The following is a 13,920-nucleotide window of genomic DNA, read 5'->3' as shown; positions in this document are numbered from 1 at the left end:
TATAGTGTAGGAGTAATTAAGCACACTTCTTGGATACCTCTAAAACAAACTCAATGTGTATTTTCAATGTTATTTGCACATGATTTTGATATGGTTATAATGTATATTTTGAATGTAAATGGTAATTTACCATAAATATTATTGAAGTACTGTTCACATGAACAGATAAATATGTGAGCACTTGAATGGTCAGTTCTCATATTTAATGCATTTGAACATTGAATGTTGTACAACTAAAAAACTAAAAAACTGAAGCTTTGAGATTTGATAAGATTGAAGATTTACATATGAGGTTTGATGCAATATATTGATTTTTGACATTTAAACCTTTAATGATGCATCTGAGAATAAAATGTTAATTATATGACCTTGTGTATAGGTCAGGTTTTTTGAGAGGATGGAGAAACAAACAGACACTTTTATTTCATTTAAGTGTGCACACTATATTCTTTTATTTTTGGTAATTTGGGTCATTATTTTATATCTTTGTACAAATTGAACATTAATTTTCATTCACTGTAAAAAAAAATACAAGAGTGGCTACTCAACTGTTAGGTAACACTTTACAATAACCATCATTTATAAATGGTAAACAGATAGTTTGTTAATGTTTAATCATCATTTATAAACCGTATATAGGCCATTTAGAATTGTAAATACATACTTTATTAATGTTTAACTAACTACATCATTTATAAATGGCAAATAGATGGTATATTAATGTAGGTTTATAGTTACTTTACCATTAACAAACAATTAAATTATAATTAATAGTTTATTAATAGTTTTAGTTGCACTCATTTTTACATTTTTAACACCATATTAAGTATATGAATGATTTTTGAAATGATTCATATAACTTTAAGAAATTGTTTTTTTAAGATTAAATATGTATAGCACTTTGTTAATGTTAATAATTGGTTTATAAACCATCTATAAACATTATTTAGTTGGTTATTGTAAAGTGTTACCAACTGTTATTCCAGTGCCTGCTTCAACTGCTGCTCAACATATTGGCTCCTTACGAATTTGGTGTCTTCTGATTCTGGCCAGGGTCTTATAATTAGTCCAAGTTGTTATTATAATGTAATTCACTTTTATATCGCTAAAATTGGTGACATGTAGCTCTGTTTTTCTCATAGTGTCTTGTGAATTAAGATGTTTCATGTTCAGTTCCTATGAGCATCACACCTACTTGTTTTGAAGCTTCGAACCTGACTCCAAAAATTTGTCATTATGATTCCAACCACAGGAAATTACAATAATCACCAATCTGATCTTGGAGCTGTTTGATACGAATGAGTGGAAGACGCCCGACACCTTTAACCCAGGACATTTTCTGATCAAGGAGGGCAAGTTTGGGAAGCCAGCTGCTTTCATCCCGTTCTCTGCTGGTGAGGAGCAACAACACAATCACTTGTATTAATGTTTAATGTTTATAACTGTTAACTGGTGTACCGGACTCCTGATCCTGTCCCATCATACTGGGACACAGTGTTCCTCACATAATGGTTGCATATTGGCACAGAGGAAACTCTCATGTTCAAGAAAAGAACAACAAGGTTTGAGTCCAGGAATGATGATGAGGATCCTGACGTTCAGTCCAGGCTTTTGATTTTGGCATTGAGGTTGTTTGGGTTTGGGTTTGCAGAGATGGTAGCTCTGCAAACCTGTGTAACTTCTTTGTGTAAACTTCCTGTGTAAAGTATTTCCACTGTATACCATGAGGGAGGAATCATCAGAAACATTGTTCATCGTTGTTAACATGTGCAACAGTAGAGCCCAATTGGTCGGTTGTCAGTACACACAGGTACCCATGGTATGTTGGCCAATATTGCAAAAACTTACTGCCTCACACTGCCATGTGTCTGTTTTCTTTGACAGTCCACATTGTGCAGAAGAAGGGGCAGCTTGAAAGGTAAACAAGACTTTGAACTAGTTGATTGGCATCATTTCACATTTAAAGTTCAAACTGTTTCAAGTAATTTTATTTAACTAAGATTATGAAAAGTTACAATTCACTTCAAGCCAGAAATCTTGGTGTAATTATTGGCTCAGACCTAAACTTCAACAGCCATCTAAAGCTTATCACTAAATCTGCCTATTACCACCTGAAAAACATAGCTAGAATTAAGGGGCTTCTGTCCAAACAAGACATGGAAAAACTTATCCACGCATTTATTTTTAGTAGGTTGGATTATTGCAATGGCATCTTCACAGGTCTTAACAAAAAATCAATCAGGCAGCTGCAGCTGATCCAGAACGCTGCCGCCAGAGTCCTCACAAACACCAGGAAACTGGACCATATTACACCGGTCCTTAAATCACTACACTGGCTTCCTGTGAGTCAGAGGATAGATTTTAAAATCTTACTGCTGGTCTACAAAGCACTGAATGGTCTCGGACCAAATTACATGCTTGATCTGCTCCCTCTCTATGAAGCACCCAGACCCCTTAGGCCATCTGGAACTGGCTTGTTGCATGTCCCAAGAACAAGAACTAAGCGGGGTGAGGCAGCTTTCAGTTATTCTGCTCCTCACCTGTGGAACAAACTACCTGTAGATCTGAGGTCTGCCCAAACGCTCAGCTCCTTTAAATCAGGACTGAAAACACTATTGTTTACTGAAGCGTACTCTTAACTTTAACACTTATCTGCTCTACTCTACTGCCCTTACTTTTTAACTACACAATGTTTGACTTGTGCTTCTTATTATTTTATCTCTCTTTTTTTATCCTGCTGTATCTTATTTTATCCTATTTATATTTTTATTTCTATTTCCCTGTTTTAATTGACTGTTTTTACTGTTTTCAATTATGTCTTGCTGTTTTTAATGTGTATGTAAAGCACTTTGAATTACCTTGTGTTGAATTGTGCTATACAAATAAACTTGCCTTGCCTTGCCTTGCCTTGCCTTGCCTATCTCTTTAAAGACATATGGCATTCAGTTTCTCAAATAGACCTGCTCCAAGTAGCATATATTTGGGTATGATGTTACTTTGCAAGCAATTTACAATCAAGCTCTTTACATTCACTTTATTCCAGGCATTACTATTATGGATGTTTTGTGCAATGCCAAGAACTCCCTGACACTTTTTTTTTTTACCTCAATACAAATTAAAAAGTGCTGATATTATAATAAAGTTGAGCAAATTAGAAGTAAACACTAGGGTTTTAAAACGTCTACCATTGTGTTTATTATTACTTCTTTTTTAAATATGAATTTGCCTATTACTTATAATTACTACCCATTCACTGTATACAAAGTCTTATACATTTCAGATGGCATGCAGAGCAAGTATGGTGGTTGTTGTACATTCTGTCCACTAGTGGGCATTCCAACATTACCAATACCTTTATGCTGGGTTCCCTGCAGCAAGCTCCTGGTCTCCTCAGTCCCCAAGGCACGCTTCTGGCCAAACCTTTCAAGCAATATTGACAAGATTATTCTAGAGTATGTCATAGGAAAAATGCATTTTTGCAAAACTGACATGCATACATATTCCTCACAGAAACAGCCATCCATGTTAGTGAAGGTCAACTGTAGATGTTTAACTTCAAATGTTCTATTGAGATGCTACGGAGTTTGAGTACAATGGGGTTAACATCGAGTCAGGGCAGTTACGTTATTAACGATATTTAAGCTTATTTAAAATGGTAAAACACAGAGTATTAAACAAGTATCTGGTCTGAGACTGAAGGCTACTGACATAATGTAGCTGATGGACACAGAACATGGTAACAGGTTTTCATCATCTTTCATCAATCAAATTTAATGAATCTACTGCGTAGATTATTACCGTCATAAAGCCAACAGTTAATTAAAGACACGTGGTTGGGCTTACAAAAATCACACTGCGGATTAATTTAATGAATAAACAATTAAATTAACAGTTTATTTGCAACAAGGTATCATAAAACATAAACAAGGGTTATTTGTAGTGCCATAAAGACTACCATGGTTAGCTACTCACACTTCAGCTAGCTAACAATAACCTTGCTGTTCAATTTAAGAACGCAGATTTTTTTTTACATTTACATTTACATTTAGTCATTTAGCAGACGCTTTTATCGAAAGCGACTTACAGGAAGAGTAAAAAGCAAACAATCAAGGTATAGTGCAATAAGAGCTATTAGTGCTAGTGACAATTCTTTGAGGAGTAGACTTATCATGTGGTCTAGGAGAGAAGATGCTCTCTGAAGAGCTGGGTCTTCAGGAGTTTTTTAAAGGTAGAGAGGGACGCCCCTGCTCTGGTAGGAACTGGTAGTGTGTTCCACCAGCGGGGAACAAGAAGTGCAAAGAGTCTGGATTGCCTTGGACCAACGGGGGCAGAGCCAGGCGCCGTTCATTGGAAGAGCGCAGCGGTCGTGAGGTAGCATATGTCTGAATCAGTTCATCAATTTTTAAACATTAACCAATTAAAACTTGGTTCAAATTCATTACTCACATGCGGTTGTCATCCATCTCGTACATGTGTCCTTAAGATGCAGTCATTTTTTAACCAATTCGGAAAATGGTGCTGCCACTAAACACTGGGATCCTCCTAGATATGAGGTCCTAGGACTGCAGTCCTGAAACATGTGATCCACATAACCCACGTCCCCACTGTTCCTCACTCAGCCTCTTCACTGTATACTGCAGGACAGATGCAACGCAATTAACTGGCGATGCCTGCCTTTTCATGCATAGTTGTTTATTCTGCTCCAGCATGGGACCTGCTCGTGGAAGGCTTTATACACAGTCAAACTGGGTCTGTGATGGCCCTGGACAGAAAGCCAAACAGGGTTTAGGGGGGTTGAAATGTGACACCATCTCTCACACCTTTCCTACTGGTGACCCAATACAACACTTATGCACCCTCTGCAGTACCTTATAGAGTTGATATATCAGGCACATCTAGGCCCGGGGCACAACCTTCTCCTTCCAACCTTGCAATAAGGAAAGTTCACACCAAGATCAAAAGTGGTCTTTTGTTGATTAAAAGCTTATACCTCATGATCTTTACTGCCTCCACTGATGTTTTTGCGAATGTTTAGCCTAAGTGAAAAGACCCAGATGCATAAGCTGATACTTTGGCAATTGGAACCGTGCTAAAGCAAGAAATACTGCGACACACTAACCCTCTGACAGCTACCAATGGTAGACATTAAGGTCTAAGGACCCAGCAGGTAACCTTGCAGAAGGTGGATCCCTTATCTGCAAATGTGGCTATAATGGGGCATACTTTTGTGAGGCTGAATCTTCAGGGAGGTCCAGGACCCCCTTTTTTGGTGAATTAACTTCTATTATTCCAAACTCTCATCCTGGCCCTTTGCTATATAACTATCATCACATTCATAACCTGTCTGTATACTGGGGGAAAATTGTAAAATAAGAACACACTGAATATTTAGTTTTGATAGCATTTGAATTCGGCTGCCTATTTGTCTTCTAACATTTGTTATGCTCACTGATTTCCAGTGTTTCATACCGTTTTTATAGGTATAAAGAGGGCAGAGCCCAGTGCAGCCAGTAGGCCTTTGCTGTTCGTCAAGAGCCAATAAAATCAGGCTTCATCCTCACAGGACAGAGAAAGGTTATATTACTGGCTCCTATCACCACCACTAGTGTCTTATCTAACAGGAGAATTAAGGACAACACAGGCTTTAGTTAGACAGGCTGGACAGTACTTGCTTGCAGAATGGATTCAGTCTTTTCTTTTTTTGGATCCTATGTTGACTGGGATGTCAAAAGTCTGCTGCTCTTCACCACAGTTTTTATCCTCACTGCGGATTTTATTAAGAACCGTCAGCCAAACAGTTTCCCTCCAGGACCCTGGGCATTACCTATTTTGGGTAACATATTCACTTTGGATTACACCAGGAACCATGAATTTTTGACGCAGGTAAATCAGTTGATGCAAAAATATACCATGCAACAGGTCGTATGATTGTACTGTTTGTGTTGTTTTTTATATGAAGCATCAAGCTCTTCCTCTCTCATCTAACTTGCAGTTAGCAGGGAAATATGGAAATGTGTATAGTCTGCGAATCGGTCAAGCCTGGTTGGTGGTGTTAAACAAGTTTGATATTCTGAAAGAAGCTTTGGTAAATCAGAGAGACAGTGTGGTGGACCGTCCACCTCTCCCCCTGGTGCTGGATTTAACTGATGGACTAGGTAAGAGGGCGTGACACACACTCTCAAAGTTTCTGTATCTCTGTCAATTCACTGCTATCGTTACTCCCCAGATACTCATATAGGAAATCATTGTTAAGTGAATACACCGTGTGATACATTGCTTTTCCCCTTTTCCTCTTGGTGTACTTCACAAACATAATGGCAGACTTAAATTGTAAGCAGTTACAATTCATATTAAGTATACTATTCATAATAAAATAGCAACACTTCTTATATTCTTTTGAAAAGATAAAATCTGCATTGGAAGCTACATTAAACCAATCAAAATGTGTACGACACAGGCTGCTAATGTTAATTCTGGCAGAATTTTCCTTAATTATGAAAATGTATAATGTTCTTTTGATGTATTCATATCAGGGATACTTCTGAGGAGTGGGCATGCATGGAAGGTGCACAGGCGTTTTGCTCTTTCAACCCTAAGAAACTTTGGATTAGGCAAGAAGGCAGCGGAAGATGTCATCCTGGATGAATTTACACATATTGCAAAAGCTTTCAACAGCTATAAAGGTAAATAGTGAATGCACAGGGACATATTAAGTATGATACACAATCACAAATTCACATTAACTTCTAATTTTCTGTTTAATCATGGAGGTAAGCCATTCAATCCACACATCCTCATCAACAACGCTGTCTCCAACATCATCTCCTACCTGGTTTTCGGCCATCGCTATGATTACAGTAATGAGAAGTTCCAGAAACTGATAATGGTTTTTGGAGAAGGACTCCGGATTCAAACCTCCATTTGGTCACAGGTACAGCATTTTAAAGGTGTTGTTGGAAATCTAATATGTGCTACATAAACAGCTGAAGATGGGAAAATGTTTGAGATGCACAAAAGCTAATTTGCATAAACCACATTTAACAGAAATGCCTTATCAATCCGTTGTTCCAATCTGCTCTGCTCTCCAGTTTTATAATACATTCCCGTTCCTAATGAGACGTCTGCCAGGGCCACATCAGACAGTCCAGCACATGTGGAAGGATGTAAAGGACTTCATAAGAGAAGCGATTAGGGAGCACAAGCAGAACTGGGATCCCTCAGACCAGAGAGACTACATCGACAGCTTCCTGAATGAGATGGTGATGACAAGTAGTTTTATTTTTCTTATTTTCTTATACTGTGTTCAGTTCCTGAGAAACATCATATCAGCTTGTTTTGCACCTACATCAAACGTATCAGCTGTAAATGTGTTGTACTGACATGACATTCAATGTGACTAAACATCTGACTGGAACGTGTTGTAAAGTGCAAAGACCTGATGTGGACTTTTGCCTGGAGCCACTCTGTTACAATCTTTTAGCGTCAGTTCAACATTTCTAGGTATAGATTAACTAGCAACTATAGATTAAAATACTTTATTTTACTTACTGTAGTAACCGTCATAAATGATCATAGTCCAGGCTGTAATGGCACTGAAATATAGCTGTTCTACATTATTTAGCAGCATGTTTTACTATATTTATTTGTATATACTGCAGGGAAAGGGGCCGGCAGATGATGATTTTGATGAGGAAAACCTTGTTATGTGTGTCCTGGATCTGTTTGCTGCTGGCACTGAGACCTCATCCACCACCTTGCGCTGGGCTTTCCTTTACATGGCAAAGCACCCTGAGATCCAGGGTAAGAACACCACCCAAGCCAACAGTGCTTGTTTTTCTTCCTTAAAAACGTGCAAATGGCTAAAAAAACAGATTTACTGGTGGTCATTTTATAGATGTAAAATTAACAAAAGTGCTTCCAGTTTTTGTCCATCAACCCTGTAGTGCTTGTAGCACAAAACAGATTCCAACCAAAATGGGGAACACACACACAGTCAGGGTTGAGTACAAGTGTTGGCTTTATAACTAGCCAGTGTTAAAACCAGGAGATCAGGATGACCGTGGAAGTTAAAGTGGGACTGCTGTAGGGTTGATAACCTTGCAGAAAATAAACAACAACCTAGAAACCAAGGAGCCAACCTGTAATATTAATATGAACGTAAGATTACAGGAATATGTGTAGTAATATCCTACACATTTTCAAGACCTAAAACTATGACTCAGGAGGAGAACGTTTTCTTCCATCAAAAATAATACAATTCAATTCAATTCAATTCAAACAATGTTATTTATCCCAAATAGGGCAATTCAGTTTGCAGTCTCCAGTCAGACAGCGCACGAGACAAAGCAAAAACAAAACAACAAACAAAACAAAACACATAAACCAAACAATTCCCTCTGTCAGTGGCAACAAATCAGTGTGAGGGTAGCAGCAATATCCAGTCCCCAATGGACCACAGTGCAAACAATCCCAGGACAAAATGAGGGGAAGAGTAATAAATAAATAAATAAATAAATACATTTCCACCTTATGGCTGGAATAAATAAATAAATGACTAATTACTGCTATCGGTAGCATTTAGCAGCTTGATAGCTGAGGGAATAAAAGAACTGGCGTATCTATTTGTTCTCCTTGGAGGGGCAAGATACCGCCGTCCGGAAGGCATTAAGCGAAACTCCGGGCTAAGAATATGGTCAGGATTGCCCATGACCTGTCTGGCTTTCTGGACTACACGTTTCTGCCACAGGGAGTTCAGGTCTGACAGTCGAACTCCAATGATCTTAGAGCAGACATTAACAATGCTGCTGAAACTATTCTTCTCCTTTACTGACAGCCCATGGAACCAACTAATAAAAGAAAAGGTCAAAAGACTTTCAATAAATGAATGATAAAAGTTACACAAAATGTTCTTAGAAACATTAAAAGAATTAATTCATTAAAGATTTGGATTTTCTTATTGAATTGTTTAAATTTTATTAAACAACACACTTTCTGCTAACAAAAAGTGTTTATATTGGAAGACATTGTAAAATTAAATGGAAAATTTCACTGAATTCTGGAACAAATAAAGCAAATTTGATAGGGCCCTGTGGTGACTTCATCCCAGAATGGCTCCTGTAACCTGCTCAATATAACTGTTGTGATGCCTCAGTAAAGAGTTCAACCCACATGAGGTTGATGAGGTGCATTTATTAGATCATTGGTGAATGTTTATTTAAGGTTATCTGCCATGCAAAGGGAGATCAGGATGGTTATTCAATGGTTCAATGGTTATTCACAATCAAGTATTATGTAATTTCCAGTGTACTTTAAGTTAAGGATTAACTTGATTCATCGATTTATATTTACTTTATTTATTTGCTATTCTACCCTCTTATGGCTGGTTTAAGGTTGCAAATCAACATAAATACGTCTATTCATGTGGCTGTGCTGCACAGTAATCCTCCATGTGTCTCTAAGATGTATTATTAAAGCCTGCTGCTTAAATATTGTCTCAGCTTCTGTCTGTCGCTTCCTGTTATACAGAAAAGGTCCAGGCTGAGATAGACAGTGTGATTGGACAGTCCAGACAGCCGTCCATGGAAGATCGTGCTAAAATGCCCTACACTGATGCTGTTATACATGAGGTACAGAGGATTGGCAACATAGTTCCCCTAGCCCTGCCTCATTATACCACCAAGGACATGCAGCTGGGAGGCTACACCATCCCAAAGGTCAGTTCTCTTAGGCAAGTTTTATGCCAAATACACTTACCTTTGCCTCTTCATGAAATGTAATTATGGTTCCAATCACAGGGAGTTACAATAATCCCCAATCTGACCTCGGTGCTGTTTGACAAGACTGAGTGGGAGACGCCCGACACCTTTAACCCAGGACACTTTCTGAACAAGGAGGGCAAGTTTGTGAAACCAGCTGCTTTCATTCCGTTCTCTGCTGGTGAGGAGCAACACAGTCACTTGTTTTATTAGAGTCTTTAACTGTTTGTACGCGAGCGTGGATCATGTCCAGCTTACTTAGACACAGTGGCCCTCATTTATCAAACAAGCGTACGCCAGAAAGTGAGCGTAAAGTAGGCGTAAGATCATTTCTACGCAAGATCTCACGTCTGCTGTCAGCTCGTGTACGCAAATCTGAGTCAGAGAATTGATCTTAGATGACTGTATTGATGCCTGGAGCTGATAAAACTCTCTGGTGTTGTGTTTTTTAATGGTGACAAAGCAAAACATGTTTAAACTACATAATTTATCATTAAAACATAGTTTAAAAATAAATACACCCTGCGACCATGAAATTCTTTTAACAGAATACTAGCCAAGTCTATAAAATGTTGTTGTCTTCTGCTATTTACCGTTGTTATTATTATTATTATTATCCTGCTGACACTGGAGCATCAGTGTCTCCTTCACCAGCGGTTCTGACCGGATAGAAACATTTCCAATCATCGCTGCCACACACTCCTCTGACTGGGACTTAGTAAATGTAAAGAGGTGAATAATATCTCTCCATCTTAATAACAACAATATTTGGATATTATATAGATTATTAGGCTTTATATATCATGATTTATAAATGAAATGCTGACAGCACCACTGATTTCCTTCCTTTTCACTTTTCATGCTGCCAAACAAAACCAGTTTGTTCTGTTGCAGCTGTTGGGCGACAGCGTTTCACTTTCTGCCTTCTGACTGATCCTCTTTTTGGCCCTACTGCGTCCTTCAGTGCCTGAATCGGGTATATATTAGGGCGTGAAATTAGCCTGGGTATACCCATACTGCCTTCCGCGCTCGAATTTAATTTCGAACCTCCAGGCAGTCTGGAAATCAGAGAGGTTTCTTAGCCTTGTTTTTAGGGATCCAATAAAAAAATATAATAATAATGCATGAAGCCTGCTTTAAAACAGGACATTTCTTATGATTACCAGAACAGTTTGCTGTAGCCTATACAGGCCTTATGAGAATGAATACCATTGTTGTCTTTAAATTAGTTTGAACTCTTAAAACTGCGTGTCACTTTCATTTTGTTTTCCTGTTTTAGGTAAGCGGTTGTGTCCCGGTGAGAGCCTGGCCAAGATGGAGCTTTTCCTCTTCTTCACCTCCTTCATGCAGCACTTCACCTTCTCCATGCCTGCTGGAGTGAAGCCTGACATGGACTTTCTCTTTGGCATCACTCTTTCACCACGCCAATATGAAATCTGTGCAACACCAAACTTTGAGTAAAAAAGGGTTAATTACTGTTTTTTTCTTTTGTCACCACTTATAATGATGTCACTGATCAGGTTTAGTGAATATATTAATCGTTTGGCTTAAGTTATAGATGACTTCTCAGGGTGCACTGCAGATACAGTGTCTCTTTCAGGCTGCAAGACTGTAATATAGTTATATAGTTTATATATGTTTGAATAATTACAAGAAGGCAGATAGCCATCACAAACTTTGAACGAGACTTGGACAGCTGTTGGCCTGTCTATGTCATAAGTACAGTAACTGGCCAATAGAATCCAGTTGCATGTAAGTCCAACTTCTGTAGAGGATAAAATGTGAATTATTACAGAAATAAGGGCTCATTCTGACTGGCATCCTGCAAGAGCAATATTAGTCAGGCGGCTTAGGACCAGATTTAAGAATAAAGGGGACATGCCGGACAAAAGCACCACATTTTTTCCACATGCTCTCCATCACCATAGGTTTAAATTTTTGGTAGGAGCCACTTCATCAAGATTGTGGATCAGAGATGGCACCCATATAAAGTCTATGAGAACCAATATATCTTCCAATCCACTTAAAAGGTCAATTTTGGTGTCAAAATATGCATTTTCTGGGTCAAGGAATCATTTAAAGCTAGAGAATGTCACTAGAGATCTGACGTGAAATTAAAGCGTTCCCTTGATTTTTTTTTGAGCAGTGTACATTGCAGCTAATCCACACTCTCCCGTGAACTGCTGCAGCACTTGAAGACCTACCAGTCTGGGTGAAAATGAACATATCTATTTGATCAAATAATTATCTAGTGATATTCTCAATAGCTTTAAATGATTCCTTGACACAGAAAATGTATATTTTGACACCAAGATTGACCTTCTAATTGGCTTGGAATATATAGAGTTTCTCATAGACTTTATATGGCTGCCATCTCCGATCCACAATCTTGATGAAGTGGCCCCTACCAAAAATTGAAACCTATGGTGATAGAGAGCACGTGGAAAAACATTGGTGCTTTTGTCCGACGTGTCCCCTTTATTTGGCTAAGCCGCCTGACTATATGTACATGGCTTTAATTAAGGAATCACCAACACAGCTTTGATCTAAACACCATGTAATAACAGTACTGTTTATGTTGATGATTTGCTTGAAATAAATACCAGCTGGACAACTGGGCCCTGCCCTCCAGGTAGAAGGTTCAACAAACTCTAATTCCAAACGCTGAGTTGATTTATTTCAATTTGTGTGTATGTGACTGCAGTAGGGGTGTTGCAATATATATTACGATTTTTTTTTTTTCAGAGATTTTATGCACAACTGGCAAACAAGTTAAGACAATCATTGATATTAAGATAATATTCTTTGTTGCAGGATGAATGTAATTGTTGCAATCATTTCTGTTAAGAGAAAAGTTAAGTGTTATTCAAAGCGCACAATTTTTACTGTAAAATGTTTTGTTCTATTGTTATGGGTAATAAAAGTGACTTGAATTGTACGTTGTGTTATTATTTTTGCTGTTGTATTGCTAAATGTAGATTGCATTACATTCCTTTTAGTAATGGTACAGGGTCTTGTGTTACCTTTGTTTTGGAGAGACTTTCTATTAGAGTGTGAAACACAGATTACTAGTTAAGACAGTTGGGGAATAAGCCTTTCTGTGCTTAATTTGTTTTTAAAATGTGTTTATTTTAAGAGAAGATTGTTGAATATAATATTGAAATATAAATGATTCGTTTTTAAAATTGTATTTTTTTGGTAAATTTGTGAAAATAATCAATAGATTAATTGATTAACTGATAATGGCATACATAGCCATGTATAGATGGCTTTTCAAGAAAAATTATGTGGCTTGTTTGTGGACCAACAAACAATAATCCATCTGTCACAATTATATTAATTGTGTCAAGAGATTATACAAAAAAAGGCCTTTTAAAGGGAACAAGAAATGGGTTAAAAACTTAAAGCAGTTCTGCAGCAATGGAGGTTGATCAAGCCTTCAATGTTGCTAAGTTGCTACCAATTCCTACAGGTGTCCCAACTTTTCTTGATCACGTACAACCTACAAGTTGCTCCACATTTAAGGGAACTTCTGCAACAGAGTTGGGAAGAACTTTCTGAAGAATATCTGATTTCCATTGTAGAAAGAATGCCACGAGTGTGTTCAGCTGTTCTATCTGTTAAGGTGCTACTTCAATGAGTCTAAAGTTTAGAATACATTTTCCTTTCTAAATTGATTTTACGATTTATTTTTTTCAACTTCAATTGTTTATTTGTTATATGCATTAATTTCAGAGTACACTGAGACATTAAACTGCATCCTTTTCAATAAAATTCTGGAAAAGTTGGAGTGTTCTAAAACTTTTGACCAGTAGTGTATACGCTGAACTTCTTATGTAGTATCTGTATATAGCAGTTGCATTTGTAGTTGCAGAGTCTGAGTAAGAAAGAGGATATGGGAATGAATAAGGCAACATTGCACTAAAATATTGTTGATAATATTGTGGTAATGGTCATGTGAAGGAGACAACCAGCCCTACCAGCTTAGACATCAACAGCTTTTAAATATTATTTTCCCTATTGTCACTGAAAAATGAATACAGAACTGGAGTTTATACAATTGTGTTGTTGAGAAGAAACTTCTCCCTGCTGGCTCAGCATTTTCTCATCTGTGCCAAAATCTTCAGCACTTGAATAAAAATATGTCACAAGAGGCCTTTTACAT

At 37.7% G+C, this 13,920-nt stretch overlaps 1 protein-coding gene across 1 annotated transcript; it reads left to right on the top strand.

Moving 5' to 3' along the window:
• Positions 1-5,608: 5,608 nt before the first annotated feature.
• Positions 5,609-11,927, top strand: LOC131977227 (cytochrome P450 2J2-like). The gene is made up of 9 exons (XM_059340433.1): positions 5,609-5,883; positions 5,993-6,155; positions 6,534-6,683; positions 6,771-6,931; positions 7,089-7,259; positions 7,659-7,800; positions 9,526-9,713; positions 9,795-9,936; positions 11,035-11,927. The coding sequence occupies exons 1-9, from the start codon at positions 5,680-5,682 to the stop codon at positions 11,214-11,216; spliced, it is 1,503 nt and encodes a 500-aa protein (XP_059196416.1). The 5' UTR covers positions 5,609-5,679; the 3' UTR covers positions 11,217-11,927.
• Positions 11,928-13,920: the final 1,993 nt, after the last annotated feature.

Source organism: Centropristis striata, chromosome 9 (genome assembly GCF_030273125.1).
Source record: "Centropristis striata isolate RG_2023a ecotype Rhode Island chromosome 9, C.striata_1.0, whole genome shotgun sequence".
Classification (NCBI taxonomy): Eukaryota; Metazoa; Chordata; class Actinopteri; order Perciformes; family Serranidae; genus Centropristis; species Centropristis striata.
Note: the sequence above shows the minus strand (reverse complement) of the source record. Positions and strands in the feature narration are given on the sequence as shown.

Excerpts from the sequence above, each read along its gene's own strand:
- LOC131977227 (XM_059340433.1), top strand. The coding sequence starts at position 5,680 with ATGGATTCAGTCTTTTCTTTTTTTGGATCCTATGTTGACTGGGATGTC. Across the intron at positions 7,260-7,658 it reads ACAGCTTCCTGAATGAGATG|GGAAAGGGGCCGGCAGATGA; the intron begins GTGATGACAAGT and ends TATATACTGCAG. Across the intron at positions 7,801-9,525 it reads AAAGCACCCTGAGATCCAGG|AAAAGGTCCAGGCTGAGATA; the intron begins GTAAGAACACCA and ends CCTGTTATACAG.